This window comes from Pholis gunnellus (assembly GCF_910591455.1).
Source record: "Pholis gunnellus genome assembly, chromosome: 13".
Taxonomy (NCBI): domain Eukaryota; kingdom Metazoa; phylum Chordata; class Actinopteri; order Perciformes; family Pholidae; genus Pholis; species Pholis gunnellus.
This window is the reverse complement of record NC_136540.1, coordinates 12,152,972-12,171,502: the sequence shown is the minus strand read 5'-3', so window position 1 is coordinate 12,171,502 and position 18,531 is coordinate 12,152,972. Positions and strand designations below refer to the sequence as shown.

Here is an 18,531-nt window from a genome sequence, read left to right as displayed (position 1 = left end):
CTTCCGGTATGGTACGTAGCCGACGGGAAGCCGTTAGGGACAATGGCAAATTACCCTTTGCATGGAAATGTGGCGCTGTCTGCAGGCGACTGGTGGTATTACATTATAGTCACAAAAAGCATTAATTTACAAGCTGGGCTATAGTCTCTACAATATGAACATATACAAATAATGAATACCTTATAGAGTACAGTTTCCTGGTTGAAATAATGCAGTGCCGAGTATTGTAGATCTTTGCTAAAATCTTACCTGATTTTGAAATTGTTTTTATAAAGAAAATAGGGAAACAATATGGAAGCATGCATATAATTCTAAAGGTCATACCACGTGTTCACCGCAACTGTGTGCAGAAACCCCCTTATTTAAAATATTGAGCTCTTCTTATTAATACAATTCACAAAGGGCTATGGTTAGACATCTTAAACTATGTCCTATGTCAAAACCTATAATTTGATAAAAAAAACAGGGTCTAATGGAGACAAATAGAGACAGAGGGTAGAAGATGATTTAACAGGGCAAGTGCTGGGCCCCTGGCAAGAACAAAGGTATAGTCTCTTTCATCAGGATGCAGAGGAGCAGATCAATCACTCTGCCAGTGCAGGAGAACTGCACCGCTACCATGTACTGCCGGTGGATCCATCCTCTTTGATGATGACAGATAATGTAAAATAATAGGCTGACGACCCCTGCTCAGAGGAAATAGGGTTGGGAGGGAACAAGGGAGGCAGACAGCATCTCAGATGGTTTGACCTTTAATGAATGGAATCATTGAAAACCCCCCCCTGTTCTTCTCTAACACTCTTCACTCAAAAATAAAAGAGAAGTAGCCAACAGGAACAACATAATTGGAAAACTAGGAAATTCATCCCAATATCCTTCTGTCACATCTGTAAAAACTACTATCCTGGCGTCCTACCCACGGTTTATTAAATTGAGATTATTCCCACCTCAGTACTGAAACAAAAACACCTCTGGCAACCATTACAATAAAAATGTTTGACTTTTAAGCATAGATTAACTGGATTAACTGGCGCAGTGTGAAAAGGAACTACAGACTTGTCTCTGCTCCCTGCCTGGAGTTACAGAATTCTTTACAGAATGAGAAATGGGAAAAATAATGCAGTGGAAAAAGGCATGGAAGAAAACTTTGTCATTATTCAGAGGAGACATATTGAGCCTCTTCCTTCTTTGACAGAGAAACTCTGATTGAGTTATGGGTCTCAGGGCCACAATACATAGAAAAGCCTTTTGGTCAGTGCTGCACAAAGCAGTTGCCTCAGCAAAGCGGCATGATTTTCATGCCAGAAAACTTTGTGACCATCTGTCAGATTTTGCTCCAAGACTGTTCTATTGCAGGCGTCTTTTTAAGCTGGAGGACAGGCAAATGCAACACATGACACATAAATAATTGGGGCGGATGAGAAAAATCAAACAAACAAACCCAGTAAATGGAGAAAAAAAACGCCATTAACAAACCTTTCAGCTGTGCAGACCCGACATGGATCATTCCTCTGCCTCGTGATGAACAAAATCAATTTGATGCACGAAACATGAATTCCTACAAAAAAACACCCATGATTAATCACACGCAGAAATGAGTCTCCTCCCCTCCATTGCCTCTCATCTTCCTTTAGACCTTTAATCATTTCTAGACTTGAAGAACATGTATTTCTACTTAATCCACTTAATGAACGGAAATTGAAAAGTGCCAGAGAGGGTAATTGAATTTAGGGCAGTGTATTGCCGTATGCTGTCATAATTGGCTTCTTTTATAAAGTCCCTGCTGTAATCCTGCTGTAACTGCCTCGGTGGATTAAAACTAGTGATTTTCCTACACTGCAGCAACCCCTCATCTCCAACCACCTACTGTAAGATTTTTCTTTCCGCCTCTTATGGCTATAGCAGAGAGGGAAAAGCAAGGGATCAAGCTATTTAATCTATGTTGTTCTGGACAAAAACATGATGCAGATGGGACGTCATTGTTCTCCTTCTGCACACAACATACTGAACATGTGATCCGACACAAAACAAACAAACACACCTCTATTTTTAGCAGAAATGGATGCGCACATTTCCTCAAGACATTTACAAGATCAAATAAATCCTTTAATTCATCTAATTCAATTTCCTGCCACCCTATTGATACGACAGCTGCAGAGATCATACATTAGTAGGCATCTGGTACTTTGCAGGGTCCTTTTTCTGAAGCAGCTTTCTTTTCTCTGTGTGAGTGAGCTACATGAGAACTAAAATAACAATCAGCAGATGAAGAGTTTGTGAAGTTTGTTTGTTCCAAAAGGAGAATTCCACCCACTCGAGGTTTAACTGTTTCTAACAAAATTATAGTCATTATGAAAATACATCTCATTCTGGAATCTAGTGACAATGCTGCCGATATTAAAGCATTTAAACATATAATATTAGGTTGCAATTGCTTGAATGTAAGACTATTTTGGTAAGAAATCAGGAAACATTTGTTCTCTATCCAAACAAATTGATCCTGGCATCAACTCTCAATTGATCTTTGCATCAAGAACTTTAATGACATGAGATTATAAATGTGAAATGTTGATTCTGCACTCTGGAAACGCTGTGGACAACCCCCAAGATGCTGAGAAGTGGGAAAAAATTATTGACTTTCTTTCGTTTGATTTGCAATAACAAAATACTGTGGCGTTGACCCACCGGGCCAAAGCCAATTTATGTCAAGCATGACTTATCTTGCAGGGTACGGCCAAACTTTATAACAAAAGTTAAGGGAACTGGGAACTTGGCAAAGTGGCTGTGAGGGTGGGATGGAAGAAGACAAAGTGCCAAGGCCACGCTACTGTTTATATGAGACTTATTTTAGAAGCCTCTAAATCTGTTTTGACATGTAGAACACTCGTGGGTTGACTGGTGCTGTCCCCTGATGCCAACCAGAGGCAGACAAGAAAGGGATGGCAAAACTCCACAGTACACTCCGTCATAAAGCATCACTAGCAGTATTAGAACTGACACATATTTAATGGTGCATGTGTTTATTTGAATACAATATAGGCTAAGAAGCAAAACATGGACATTTATGTGAAACAGTTTTATAATCTATAAAATAATCTGCACTTTTGTCTAGTTAGAGTAATGCCTCTGTTCAGAACAAATCGCTTTGATTCCTGAGAAATAACATTGATTTTGAAAAGCTGCTAATAAGCAATATTTTGTTCCAATATGTAATATATGGCTGCATCTACTGTATAGTACTTATATTTCAATTAATGATAATAGGGGTATTAATATCACATTTTCATGCACACTCAATTAAATGAATGTTCAATCACTCTGAACAGGCTGACAAGAGGCCAATATTGTCAGCCTGCTTGTAAAGCTCTCCATCTGCTTCTCTCTCTTCTTCAAGTGTATTCTTTCCCGTCTAACGGAAACTAATGACATGAAATGAGGTAAGAGTGGGTCCAAGATATTTCTTTTGGGACCCAACTTACATTATCTGATCATCAGTCTGGCCACTAAGTGCCAAAAAAGCCTCCCTCAGATGCTCTCACATGGTTTTGTATTATCACTTTATGATGCTTAACACATTTCAGAAGTTTCAGACATTATGATGAAGTGTCTCAATTTCTTTTGTGTTTTTTATAGACCCACTTCCCCTCAAACTGCCTTCTCCATTTCTACTTCATTCTATATTTCCCAGAATGGCTTTTGACAATCCCTTGAGAACAGGTATGATCTTGTTGCCTTCAGCTGTGTTTTCTTCTCTTATCTGGACATCAGTAGAGAATAAATGACAGCGTTTCTTGAGGCTCTGTTGCATTGTTACATTATTGAAGATGGTGTCAATGGTGAAATAAATAAATGTCCCGGATTGATGGATTTCTCTCAATATGACAGTTGAACGCCACGGCTCCAGAATGAGTCTGGACAGAAGTCGTTCTGATTCTGTGAGACCGACACAACAAAAACCTAAGTTAACCATTTTTGTTTTAGATTTCCTGCCAATTAACACCAGCTTTATTGACAATATCCAAGATTTCAACAATAATTAGATATAACGAGGATATACGCCCACAAATGCAAAGAACCCTGAAAATAATTGATTATCAAAAAAACATGACAAAAGCTATACAGCAACTCGTTACATGCACAGTTACTGGATCCCACTGGATGTCCTGCTTTCCTGATGAGATTACTGATGACAGGAGTGAACAGAGACCCACCACACATTCAATTATACATCCTCTAGGCCTACTCACTATCTGTCGCCTTCACTTTCTCCATACTGACAGAAATGATTCATTTCCCTGTGTGTGCAGAGAGCTCCATGCAGTTCTTGATTGCGCACTTCAGTCATCGGACTTTATATTGCATTGAATCTTAGTTTGAGAATGTTGTTGAAGATAGAAGGACATTTTGGAGAGAGGTGTGCATTTACATTCTATGAGTATACAGTATGTAAGGGGAGTATATACATTTCCTGCACTTCAGCAACACATTTGCATTTGAACGCCCTTTAAAGGATTTACAGCAAATAGCTGATGGTATTAGCTGAAGAGTAAAAATGGACACTACACCTTTAAATGGCCTTTTACAGTTCAAAGGGCTTTTGGAGATTTGGCTCCATCAAGAGATTTTTCACACATTGAGGACCTGTGTAAACCGCCCTTAAATCCCAAGAGGCAGAGAGTAAAGCATGGCAAATACTGGAGGGAGGGAGATACAGAGAGAGAGCAGCAGACAGAGGCAGAAACACATACCACAGGAGAGCTGACTACGGCAGTAAACTAGCACAGCTATCTACCCCTCCACAGCGTTCCCACATGGCCTTTACTCTGGCAGAGGGAGAGCAGGTGCTTAGCAACACCTCATCTGCATGGTTTACCAAATCAACAGGGTCGAGATCCATTTAGGCTTGGAGAACTCTGTTGCGCAGTGCACTGTCCAAGGAGTGGCCTCAGAGATGGAGAGAATGATATGGACAAGGGCTGACTCTCTTATCGAAAAATTTAAAAAATCCCCTCTTAAGTTTCTTGATCTTAGTCTTTAGCCTTCCAGGGTTAATTCTTCTTCCAACAGGAAAAAGGCTGCTGTTGGGAGGTGATCCGTTTAAAGTCTCTTAGTTTTAAAGGTAGATTGCTAATATGAAATAATACAACAAATATATTTGAAACCATTTCAGATTTATTACAATCTGGTTGACTTATTTTCAAATGTTGAAGTATAAACAGAGACCAGTCTGTGCCTCCTAAAGCCAAAGATTGCTTACATCTCCAAATCAAGACTGAATGACAGATACATGGCAACAAGTCACAAGCCGACAAGTCTTTGTCGGCTAAAATCATCCCTTCATTTGCACAACACAACAGCTGATATGGTGGTCTACTGAAAAATGTGCAGCACCTCAAGAATGTCATAAGACTCAAGCAAACCAAACACAACACAATTAAAAATAACAAGGGCAAGTTAATATGCAACTAGCAAGTTCAATATGAATGTGTTTTCATGCTGTTAAATGAATCCTGAAGCTCGACATTATAATTAAAGCATGTACACTGTGTTTTATTTCAATAAGGTTATGTGACATTACTGAAAAACACAAAATGCTGCAAATTACATTTCACCTTTCGGTAAGAGTTTAATGTCCAGTGAGTTTATACGATCTGATATGGATCTGAATGAATGGTTACTCTGTACATGTTCATCTGGGTCTTATACAATCCAGATATGAGTCAGTATACACTTACACACTCTGACTTAATGGATGTCCTTTTTTTTAACAAGCAAACAGAGATTGTCCCCCCCCCCCCCCCCCCCCCCCCCCTTGCTGTGGAGCTGTCAGATCCTCCGCCCCCTCCCATCCTTTCACTACACCCACAACGTGATCCTGGCCAACTGCTTTCTGAGTCCCACATGGTGCAAATTGAATCAAACGCCAGCTACTGTACTGTAAGATACACACCAAACCTACTGGGTTTAACACTGCGTACCAGTTTGATTATCTCTGTGTGCAAATGAGCTTTCTTCCTTGTAGTGGAGAGGAACTTTAGGTCTGGCTGTTATCATCACTTTTCAGCACATTAATGTTTGTCTCCATGTGGAAATAAAGACTCATTTTGCTTATTGATCAGCTCTATTATATTTCTAAAACCCACAATTATCTTTGTACGTGAATCGCAAGTTACAGAAGGAAGTGTAAATCTGTCCGAACAATCCAAACAACTGATTGTTGCCTTGCAATCCATGAGCCATGGGCATTGCAATCATTTCACACAATCACTTGTGACTCAAGTGTTGTGAGCCCACACACTCTGACTGATATCACAACTATGTGCCTGAAAAATAAAAAGCATGAAGCAGAGGGACATGGTCATTTTCCTCGGCTTTATCAGTTGTGCCTGTCACACGGTGAAGACCTGAAGTTACCCAGCCTCTGACCCAGTGCATTCTGGGAATATAACCGAGGCTTAAGGCTCCAGCCCCCTGCAACCCTTGACAGGACAAGGGGTTTAGATATTTGGTGGATGGATATATTATCTATCGCTTTTTGGGTATCTTGTAGTTACATTGTTTATCAGTAAACACGTCCACAATATAGCAGCATCCTTGTTAAAAACGGAAGGAAAAAACGTACACCTGGTCTAATAAGTGAATGGCTCACAGGCTAGGGGGGGGAGAGCTTTGCACACACGACACATTTCTTGGATCAGGTTTTGACAAATATCGATTTTGTCACGAGAAAATCTGTGGTGTATGTGACAACAGATTTCGATCAATGATCTGCGTCGATAGAGAGGTCATTCATGGTCGACAAATGCCACCAGCAAGTAAATATGGCCACACTACACCAGCAAATACAAAACAGAGAAGCCAAGACAAGAAAAGAATAACCAAGTAGAACATTCAGATTAAGCAATACGTATACAAAATAATATATGTATTTATTTGAGTAACACACTGAACACAATAAATAATTCAAAGAAGAAGAACATTTGTTTCTACTGTGAACACCAAAAGTCAATTTCAGTTATCAATTGGGTCTGAGCCCATAACCAATCAAAAGCATCAGAGAAATGGCCTGAGCTAAATTTAGCATCATCATAGCGTCGCCTCCGCTGTCAGCTCCACATGCTAGAAGTAACATATAAACACCAGAGTAACTCCTAGCTCAGCTGGCAGCATACAAAATTGCTTTGGGTCAACATTTCCCTGCTTTCCCTGTGTAGACTAGGCTCCAAGGATAAACCCACTTTCTTGATGCTTTCACCAGTACACAGAGCAACACAAACACACACACACACACACACCGACACCTGAAGAGTCAGTGTTAGTGAGTGGGATGACAGCTCTGCTGCTGTGTTGCTGGCCAGAAGACAAGCTGAGACGTTCAACTCCCGAATCTCTGTGGTGTCTTACAGGCTTATACTTATCCTGGCTCCAGGAGTCACTTGTCCGTCCCTCACCACTCTTCTCTGCTCCGGCTGCCAAAGCCCTTAATGTTCAGCGGGCTTCCTGTTAAATAGCCTTGTCTCCAGGGAGAGCAGTGGACCTAGTTTAGCAGGGTAAGCTGCCTTGGCCTGTGCAGAGAGTGGATGAGGAGTGGATTGAGGGGCCGCGAAGCTATACACAAAGCAAGAAGAAACTCATTTTGTGACCTGCTGGTTTGGGAAGAAATCCAGAGATATTGCAATTTTAATGCTCAGTACCCAAGAGAATATCGCACTGTAACATCACAACAAATATGCCCCCAGTTTGTCATTCTGCTCGGCGTTTAGACTGTGTTTTGAGCCACGGAGGAAATAACCTTCTACAAGAAACTGTTTGTCGATCATAATATTTGATGCCATCATTTGAGGCGTGATGAAGTGTACCAACTAAATCTACTTCCTCAGTTCAACCGATTCCTGTAGCACATCTGAGTGAAAGGGGTAAGAAGCTCGCTGTTTGCTTGAATCAGCTAAAAATATCTTGTTTTGATACCAAATCTGGGGCATTGGGACTTGTTGCTGATTCCCACAAGGACTTCATGGAGTTTATGTTTGAAGATCAATTCTGCAGAGACAAGAAGTTTCTTAATGATTATGAGTTCATCGGCTGACAAGCTGAAAACCTTGCCGAGCAGTCTTTGAAGACACATTTGAGGTTGATGACTCATTGCATTAGCAGCCGGAGGTGTTGGAGTGTACCTGCTCAGTAGGACAACAGGGGTTCAGTCCAGTCACCAGCCTGCTAAGATGATCTCATGGGGACTGAGCATCAGCAGGGTATTTGTGTCTCACGCAAAAACAGAATAAATAAATAAATGATTACAAAACAAAAAAAGGAATTTTTTAAAGAACGACGTCAGGTTCACTCATGGGTTTTCTAAAGAATTGCCACAAATTCCCTGACACGAGAACTGTACCTGCTTCGAAATAGAAAGCGCTGACTCACTACAACTTATGTGGAAAGTATCTGTGCAACATTGGTGATTATCTTATGTATTTATTCCTATTGTTGTTTTAATAGCTCATTTTACTTTAATTGATTTCACACATTGCTGCTTTCCTCGGGGCAGTTTCACTGAGAACAATTCTCACTTCTGTATAAAACGCCATAATCACACTAACATACATTTACATCTAGAAGCTGCCCAGTACAACTCCGGTCTGATTTGAACGCTCGACAGGAGGGGTTAAGGACATTGCTCAATAAGAACACCTTTTTTTCTCCCTCCCAGAAATATCCTGGCAGTCTGCTTCTGACCTTCAGGCCACCACTGACCTTGTTCTTGTCTTTAGCTCTCGTCATACACAACCAAGGAGTGGATACAAAATTCAATTTGTAAAGTAAAATAAACAACATACCGATATAACCGATGACTGCTAGGCTTGATGCCATGGTACTTTTTACAATTCAAATTGAAATGCTTTATTGGCACGAATGTAACAAGGACAATATTGCCAAAGCGTGAAGAAATAATGAGACTATAGCGAAAAATGTACAATTCATAGCATCAAGAAAACAGCAGCAGACAATTTACAATTAGTCCTTGCTCTGTGTGTGTGCTTGTGAGACACTGTGGAAGTGTGTTTTGATGTTGTTTGTGTACGATGTATGTGTGTGTGTACATGTGTTGATGTCTTTCCTTCGTTCTCTCTCGCTCTCTCTCTCGCTCTCTCTCTCTCTCTCTCTCTCTTTCTCTCGCGCTCTCTTTCTCTCGCTCTCTCTCTCTCTCTCTCTCTCATGCCAACCATGTACGCACACATGCACTGGTGAGTTAAAAATAAACATTTTGACATTTTGCCATGAGCAACGGCGTTTGACGTTTCTATGACATCTATAATCAAATACCATATTCCATCTGACAAAGCCTTAGCCTCCCTCTCCTCTGATTGGTTTGGTGGTTTCTCTCACTTTCTACAGACTTTTCCCCTGCATGAAAAGAAAAAAATTCTAAACTGACATTTAAAGTTTCTGCCTGTTGAAACTTTTGAAAATCTTAAATAGCTTACCAATTTTAAATGAGAAATAACAAACATCCAAGTTTGAGGCATAACTAAGTCTTACATAGAAACTCATTTTAGTAAATACTCTCTGAGTCAACTGAATTTATGCATTGAATGTCTGCCTGCTGTACTAGCAGATTTCCCATCTAAGGCCTGGCATAATTCAGTGTGGATGTAATGAGAGATGGAAGTGGAAGTAGTATTCTGTTTATTTCAACCATCTGTGACCAGCCTGAAAATTCCCTTTAATCGTTTTCTCTCCACTGCACAGGAAGAAAATGACTGTGTTGCGATTTGATATGTGTCAAGGAAGCCAAAGGCTCGCGATTTTACTTGTGTAAGAAGTGGATTCCTTTTGCAAATGAGAATTAAAAATCTCTCTGAAATTGCATTTCTCTCTTGGAAAAACGATACATTATTAATGTTGCTGCTGTGCTTGTGGAGTAAATATTTCATCATATATTTTTATTGGCTAATATGGAACTGAAATAGTTTTCAAAGACATAAGACACCAAGAAACTAAAATGAACGTCACAGACTTTTTGGTGTAAATATGTCCTTTCAGCTCTGTGATTTTATTCCCTGACTGAAAAAATGGGAATTCTGATTTTCTAAAATGTCTTTACAAATAACCATTTCCTGAGAGTCTGTGTTGATATATTTTTGAAATGCATGCAGCGAGCAAAAACCATGGAGGAATATGTCTTCTGCTTTGGCGATGGCTCTGCTGGGTGTGTTGCTTTTTCCTTTTTTTTAGGCTTTGTTGCCATTAAACTAAGAGCGGAATGTAGGAGTAGGAATGAAATGTCGTTCCAAACAGATCTAAGTCCTTAAATGTGGTCAGTTGCCTGGGCTTTAAATAGCAGCGCAGCTGGGAACATTGTAGTGGCTACTTGTATTTATGATGAAGATACCGACACTCAAGTGGTGTGGCAGGCGATCCAAAATGTTACAGGAGCGCCCCAACATGTGTGAGGCCACGTTGCCAGATGAGCTGAACACCTTTTGTGCTCACTTTGATCTCCTCAACAAAGAGTCAGTTGTCGAGTCTTCCCCACCTTCAAAGGACTGGCCACTGTCAGTCTGTCAGCCCTGTGACACCCCCGTTACGATGAAGTGCTTTGAGAAACAAGTTCTCCAGCACATAAAAAACATCGAAGCCAGCCTGGACCCCCAGCAGTTTGCACAAAGAGGCAACACATCCACCTTCCACATATAATATAGTTTTGTTCTGTTTTTATATTTTTTTTTATGTAGCAAAATGGGACTATAAACTGTATTTCGTTGCACAAACCTGTTGTACAATGACAATAAATAAACTTGTGTCTCTGGGTAAATGCTTTCTCTCTCTCTCTCTCTCTCGCTATCTCTCGCTCTCTCTCTTTCTCTAGCCAGGTATTGATTTTGGAGTTCAGAGGACATTTGACCCAAGAAATACTATCAATATGATTATACTGGCTGACAGAAATTCTACCACCTTTATATCACTAATTCTACAACGAATATGCAACACATTGTTCTGAATGATGTACTAAGTTGTGTTGGTGGGTGTCATACTGCGCTGAAACTTCTGAATAATAATGTGTTTTCCTGTCTTTACACATTCCTTTGAAACACTGCATGACACCACATTGCAGATACAGACATCAGTAGTCCGCCCATTTACTATTAATTATTGCATTTAGAGTGTCAACCCCAGAGTGTTGCCCAGGGACCGCAAATGCAAATCAGCTGTAAAGCTAATTCCAGCATCGTGCATGGCCCCAGTTAAATGAACTAATCATCTTCAGATTGAAAAGTCAGCGATTCTAGGAGGCATGTTTGGATTTTAAAATATCTGGTATTTTCTAAAATGTATCCAGTGTGTTCAAAAACATTGTGAAAACATGTTTGATGAGTTGGTACAGAGGGAACATGTTTTCTAGGCTACATACAGGCAGGGCTGCTTGAGAGGCTACACAGTAGTTGAGGTCTTACTTGCTGATTTCCCGTTACAAGTGATGTCCAATAAGTTCCTCTGAGCAAGAACAACAAAGTCATGCACCTGTACAGTGCAAGTGACTGCCTAAGTGCACGGAACAGACTAAAATATAAATTAAAAATGTAAAGAGAAAAGCAGTGGCATCATGTCCTCAGAAGTAGAACACATGGAATTGGAATGCCATAAAATGCAGTTTTGCTCAAGGCGAGTTTGGTGGACAGATGACAGCTGACAGCTGACAAGGAAAATAAAAGCAGCAAACAGGCATAGGACTTCGTATATTTGATACTTTTTCATAATATTTTACAAGCCCTGATTTATCCCTGCAGCTGGAGCAGATGCTGTACGTTTGTGTGCTAGTTGTCTTGTTTTTGATTGACCACAAACTGCACCGTTGTGTGTGTGAAGCATGACGTGGCAGGAAAAGATTAATCTTAATCAGATTGTTGTAAAAATGGATCTGAAAGGTGTTTTTTTTTAAAAGTATGTTAGGTAAAAAGACAGCTACCAATTATATCACTTTTCTGTGTGCGGATCTGTCCATGGTGCTGAAAGAAGAAGTCTGACTTTGACGCAACACAAACAGAGGGAGGCGCTGTTGCTCACCTTACAAAGCCGAGACAAAATCGTCACATAATGTTACAGCTCACTGCCAGTTACAGCCATTTATCTGGGTCTGGAAGATAGTATTTTCGTTGATATATATTAATGTGTAAAAGAGCTCCAAAATGTAAACTACAAACATGTTGCAATCAAAATGGAAAACTGGGAACAATATAAACAGTCTGTACAATGGAAACCCAAATGTGTCTTGTATTCAGACTAAATGTCATGCAAATAGATTCAAGCTGGGGGTCAAATTACAGCATTGTGAGTGTTTAGCTCATTTGGCACACCGATTGATGCAGCGCTTCCACGACTATACACGGATATTGCTGTTAAAGCCTAAAACTTTATTTTTAAACAGAGGCATTCTACAAATGTAGGTAGTGGCAACATTACACATTATACAAATGATTATACATGTGTGTGATGTATGTGATATAGGGCATTTCTGACAATAGAGCTGATTTCTGTTCAATGGTTCTTGGCGATGAATTAGAGACTTTTGTTTTTTCCCACCCAGAAGCCTGGAATCGCTCCATAAGCCTTTAGACGCCTGTGTGTGTGGTGTGTGTGTGTGTGTGTGTGTGTGTATGTGTGTGTGTCTGTGTGCGTGTGTAAGAGGGGGGAGCAACCGTGAAGACACCACCCAGCTCTGTAGGGGAGGGGAGGGTAGTATGGAAGGGAGGGTGATGAGAGGGGGGGTGAGATGCTCGTTTCAGCACCGCGGACAGCTCCGGGTAAAAGCAGCCAGCAGCGGCGGGTCGGTCCTCTCCGCTGCTGTGAAAAAAAAGAAAAGAAGATTTTTTTTTTAACAGCCTCTTGAAGGCAGTAAATACGATACGTTTTCTCGAGGAGGGGACTTCATTAAATTCAGTCCGGAGCAGGCGACATCTTTGTAGTGACAGGCTACATACAAAAACCATTACAGGACTCCCGATTGTTGCGCGTGCGATTCTCTGCGAAGTTTCTGCCACTGAACGGGATTCTACCTCCTCCCGCTCGTCGGCACAGCCCGGATAATCAGCCCGGTGTTTAAGGGAAGTTGAGGAGAAATCAGCACCATCAGCACCATCTCCAGTTTGGACTGTGTCCTAAGTTGTTGGACTTTTCTCGTTTGTCCAGTTCTTCTGCTTAATGTCCCGGCTGCGTGTGTGTGTGTGTGTGTGTGTGTGTGTGCAGAAGGTTTTCTATTTGTCTATTAAGTAGGACTATTAAGTAGGACTTTTTCGTTCGGTGCTATACGCTTTACAGCCTCCACGGTGCCCCCCCACCCCCACCCCTCCACCCTGTAATGCTTTTACATTTGCCACTGATGCACGGCTTTGATGCGCCCGGATACATTTCCTCTTTCTCGCGGCACTGATTCTTTTCCTCCTCCCAGTCATCCATCTCAGCCTTCTTTTAATTAAACATTCACAGGAGGGACGCCCCAGACTGCCATCTTCTCCCCCCCCCCCCCCCCTCATTTTCGACAACTGCAAAAGACTGGTATGTGATGAGGCTCATGGATCAGTGAATAATGCATATTCAGATTGTTGTAGGGTGAAGTTGGAGGCCCCGAATCAACACAAAATAACCGAGGACATAGCTTAGGAACTTTTAACATCCTGAGCCATCGTTTTTTCCCCCCCTCGCTGAGACTTGCTGTAATAGGCGTGTAGCCTGTTTTGAGCTATTCATGACGGAAACGATGGCGCTGAGTGGGAACTGTAGGACTAACACCAAAGAGCAAGCATCGGTTCAGAACAGTTTCCCAGATGTTGTTGAATTAAACGTGGGGGGCCAGGTTTATTACACGCGTCACTCAACTTTGGTGGGTACCCCGAATTCGTTACTCGGCAAGCTGTTCTCTTCCAAAAAAGACGCATCGAATGACCTGGCGAGAGACCCCAAGGGCCGTTATTTCATCGACAGAGACGGCTTTTTATTCCGGTATGTGTTGGACTACCTCCGAGACAGGCAAGTCGTCCTCCCGGACCACTTCCCGGAGAAAGGGAGGCTCAGGAAGGAGGCGGAGTACTTCCAATTGCCCGACTTGGTGAAGCTCCTGACCCCTGACGATATCAAGCACAGCCCGGACGACTACTTCCACAGCGACTATGAAGATGGGTCCCAGGGCAGCGACCACCGGCAGTGTCCGCCTCCCTCTCTTGTCCCCGCGGACAGAAAGAGCGGCTTCATCACGGTGGGGTACCGGGGGTCGTGCACCATGGGCCGAGAGACTCAGACCGACGCCAAGTTCAGGAGGGTGCCTCGGATACTGATATGCGGTCGGGTGGCCCTCGCCAAAGAAGTTTTCGGGGAGACCCTGAACGAGAGCCGGGATCCGGACAGGACCCCGGATCGGTACACCTCCCGGTTTTACCTCAAGTTCAAGCACCTGGAGAGGTCTTTTGACATGCTCTCGGAGTGCGGTTTCCAAATGGTGGCCTGCAACTCGTCAGTCACGGCCTCGTTTGTCAACCAGCACACAGAGGACAAGATCTGGTCGAGCTACACAGAATACGTCTTCTACCGTAAGTGGCACCTTTGCTTTTTTATCACAGCAGGTTATTGTTCACGTGCGCGCACACAAAGTTGGAGTCACCGCTAGAAGGCGCACTTGTTTTGCTGGTCCTTTGTGTAAGAGACATGTGGTTATATGAGTGAATGGGCGTTTCTAGCACAGGACATCCCCTGTTTTGAATGATGTGGGTGTACCAGACACTTCAGTGTGGTGGCTGCTAGAGACAGTGTGAACAAAGCTGCTTCCACTTGTATATTTAACCTACAGTTCCTGGAATTGTGTAACTTTTTTTACTTTTAAAAAAAAGCATTTGCTACATTTTCATGCAAACACAAATGCAGAGTCAAACTTACATGCTCCGTAAGTGGAACAAGTTTTGTCTGAGCCTTGTGGAACGATAAAAAATTAAATAAAATCACTCCTGGCAATTGGGGTTAAGCCAAGGTGTTGCTATCGCTCCCTGGAAGCAATGAAACCTTATCAGCAAACATGAGGGAGTACTTAATGTTCTGATCACAGTGTGTTCTTCAAATCTATTACAGCACGTTGCAGCATTCTGCACTCTATTGCAGGCTAGTTCATATTTGATAAGATTTAACTAGATTTTGATAATTTCACTCCCGTCTGAGACACGGCAATAGTCAGAGCAATGATTTGTCAACGCTTGCCATTTCTCATCTTGGTGCAATTTTCTACTCCACCTCCTGCCTGCTTTCATCCATCCCATCCTTTCAACTTCATGCATTTCCTTCATGGCTTTTCTGATTCATTACATTTCTCCATCTTTGCTCACTGGCTGGTAGGAATCTGGGAAGAGCAGTAGTGAGGAAGAGATCGTGACTTTTAAATGAGCTTCAGTGAGATTTTATGATGCAAATAAAAATAATCCATATTCTCTTATATAATCTATCGCAAACTTGATTGCTGCCATAAAATAGACAGTGTTACACTGTGTTTGTGCTTAGCTCTTAGTACTGCACTACTTGGAGGACACAACTTTCCTTGGAATAACCGCTGAATCTGTAGCAGAGGCCATTTCTGAGATGCCATGGAATATTATGAAAATACTATAAACAGGCCTCTAAAAATGAAGCAAAACTCTTCATTTTTCTTGCATAAGCCCCAAGTAATACATTCTCCTTTTTATAATTTAATTAATTGTATTGAAGTGCTGTAATAAACTAAACCCCTTTGGCTTTCCAACATAGTTGCAGCTCTTTGTTTTATTTTCTGTAAATGTTTCCTTTTGCCCACACAAGCTCTGTGAAATGTCTTTTTTCAAGTATGCCGTGGCTTTATAAAAATGACCCTGTTTTAGTCACATATGTACCACAGCTACCACAGCAAAACCATTCAACAAAAACCTCGACATTTGTGTTGTCTGGTGGGTTTTTATGTTAAAATTCCCTATCATTAAATGGAGTCTTGTTACATAACTGAGATACAGTATAGCTGCAAATAAAACCGGAGAGGCTGCCAACAGTACTGAGATCAATGTGTCAAGGCTGCTATCATGATATTGGTTAATAACATAGAGTAATAGTTTCCTGCAAAGTTACACTGGTTTTGGAAATATGGTTTATTTTCCCTTAAAAGATCGGAATTTGAAAAATGATCTCTCTAGTAACATTTGTTTTACTGAAATCTTTGGGACTGAGTAGTGGGTTTCATTGTTATTTGAATACACGACCACTACTTCCCTTGTGGTCTGTATTTTAGGGAATTGATGCAGTTTCATATTCATTAGAAACGTTTTTTTTCGGTTCAAGGAGAAGGATATCTAACCCTTTTTTTGTTTTTACTACTGGCTTTGCTGCATGATTTCAGTGCCCAAGTGTCCAGATGTTTTGCAAGTAAAGTCGTGTTGCAAACATCCTTAAAAGGATCATTTGTAGTTTGTCAAGTAAGAATAGTTGTGTTTATAATGTTAAAGTGTTATCTGGAAATTCTTCACATCCCCAAAATAATACTTGTTATTCATCTTGTTCCAAAATGTTCTTGTAATGATTGAGATGGGGGCCAGGACCACTGGTTAGAAACCACGCATACAGTCACCACCACTTTAGGGGAAATCCCTGCCGGCCCCATAAATCACCGAAGTCAAAAGATCACATGGCCACAGAGCAAACAGGAGTAAAACGAAAAACACATGAGAGCGTTTCTGCTGAGCTATCTCCATTTTAAATGAGCTCTGCATTAATGGCCTGCATGAAGCTGCTACAATGACTGGATGGCTCAAGGCTCTTATAACCCCAGAAGTAGCACTAACAAGCCAAATCAAGTGGCTTGTGCACTATCTGGCAGTGTGTCTGTGGGCGGCCTCTGCAGGCCTCTCCTTGCTTACTGGCAAACAACAACTGCTTCCTGGCTTTGTTGACAAATGTTCAGCTTGTTAGAGGGCGCACTCTCAAAGGCGAGGGCACAGTGGCAGATGTGTTGGGCACACAAAAGCCTCCGCGCACTCACACAGGGGCAAAAGTGTGCACAGAAGCTCAGGTAACCAGGCACAATCACAGAGGCGCACACACACATGAACAGAGGTTTGGCAATGCACACACACCAAATCGTGCAGGGAGTTTGTTAAATGCTGCAGTCACCCAGTGGATTAAATGTAGTCACTGACAGTCTCTTGTTTATCTGCCTGTCACATTTTTGGCGAGCTAGTCTTTCCCTTCTCCCCATCCTCCCTCTTCGTCTCGTCTCTCCCTCTTCTCCTTTCATGTCTTCTCATTTTGGTCTAGTCAATCATACCCGGCTTTTCTCTCTCGTCTCGGTTCCCGCCCTTCCCGCTTTCCAGCTGTATTTGGCTCCGTGCGCCGCAGGGGCAAGGAGCAGCGTGGCGGCACCAGTTGCCTTTACATGCCTCACTGCTCCGTCACGCCTCCTGTCTCGCTTCTTATTCATATCTCTTGCCTGTCGATCTCCATGATTGTTTGTTTACCTTCATCTTTGTCTTTCTCATTCTACATTTTAGTCTTTTGTCTGCCTCTTTGTATTTGCGCCTCTCCTGATTGTACATATGCCAACGAGTCTGCCTTTCCTATATATTGGTGTTCTATTGGCCATATTCAACATACCCTAAATTGAGCTTTTAGGGATGATTAGGGATTTTATTCAACTTGACAATGCCCCTTTGCACAAAGAGAGGTCCTTAAAGATGTGATTTTCCCATCTTGCCTTGACCTTAACCCTCCTGAAATCACACTCATTTTAGGATTAATTGGAACAACAGCTGCGAGCCATGCCTTATCCCAACATCAGTGGCCATCCTCACTAATGCTTTTGTGGCTGAAATGAAGCTAATCCCTGCAGCCAGACTCCAAAATCTTGTGGAAAGCCTTCCCAGAGGACTGGAGGCTGTTTGGTGTTAATGCCAATTATTTTGTAAAGAGATGTGCAACAACCACACACGGGTGTAATGCGCATCTTTCCACATTCTTTTGACACATTTAATGTGCTGAAAAGTGGATTACATCATCTACAAGAAGCCGTCATCAAGCATTAGTGGTTGCCAGTCATCTGCCATTAACCCTAACCCTGCTTTGCTAAAGTTGCCTCCTACTGTTTTGGTCACAGCAATCTTTTTTTTCCCGGGTATCTCATTATGATACGTTATAGACACATTGATGCCTTCATGTGGCTATACATCTTTAGGGTAAAGTGCTTAAGGGCACAACAACAGTAACTCACTTTACATTTCCAGGTTGACTGACACCAATTCCCAATTTCTACTTACAAGTTTCATGTTTTTCTTGCCAGAAGCCAGAACCACCTTTATCTCTTTAAATCCTCTTTTTGCTTGTTATCTATTGCCCCGGATCCTACACTCTTCTGATTGGACCCATCAATCTGTTTTTTTCTGTTTGTGGCTATTCAAATTCAGGATGGTCTCTGAGACCCCAGAAGGCAAATCTATTTACCAATTTGTTGCATGGCTAGAGTGACTGATAATTAATCATCAC

The 18,531-nt window shown here is 41.8% G+C and overlaps 1 protein-coding gene across 1 annotated transcript in view; it reads left to right on the top strand.

Moving 5' to 3' along the window:
- Positions 1–13,741: 13,741 nt before the first annotated feature.
- kctd16b (potassium channel tetramerization domain containing 16b) overlaps positions 13,742–18,531 on the top strand; it is a gene marked incomplete at both ends in the record, with an annotated part of 66,547 nt that continues 61,757 nt past the window's right edge. Inside the window, one exon of the mRNA XM_079171009.1 lies at positions 13,742–14,579. Coding sequence (XP_079027135.1) covers positions 13,742–14,579 — 838 coding nt within the window. The remainder of the gene's footprint in view (positions 14,580–18,531) is intronic.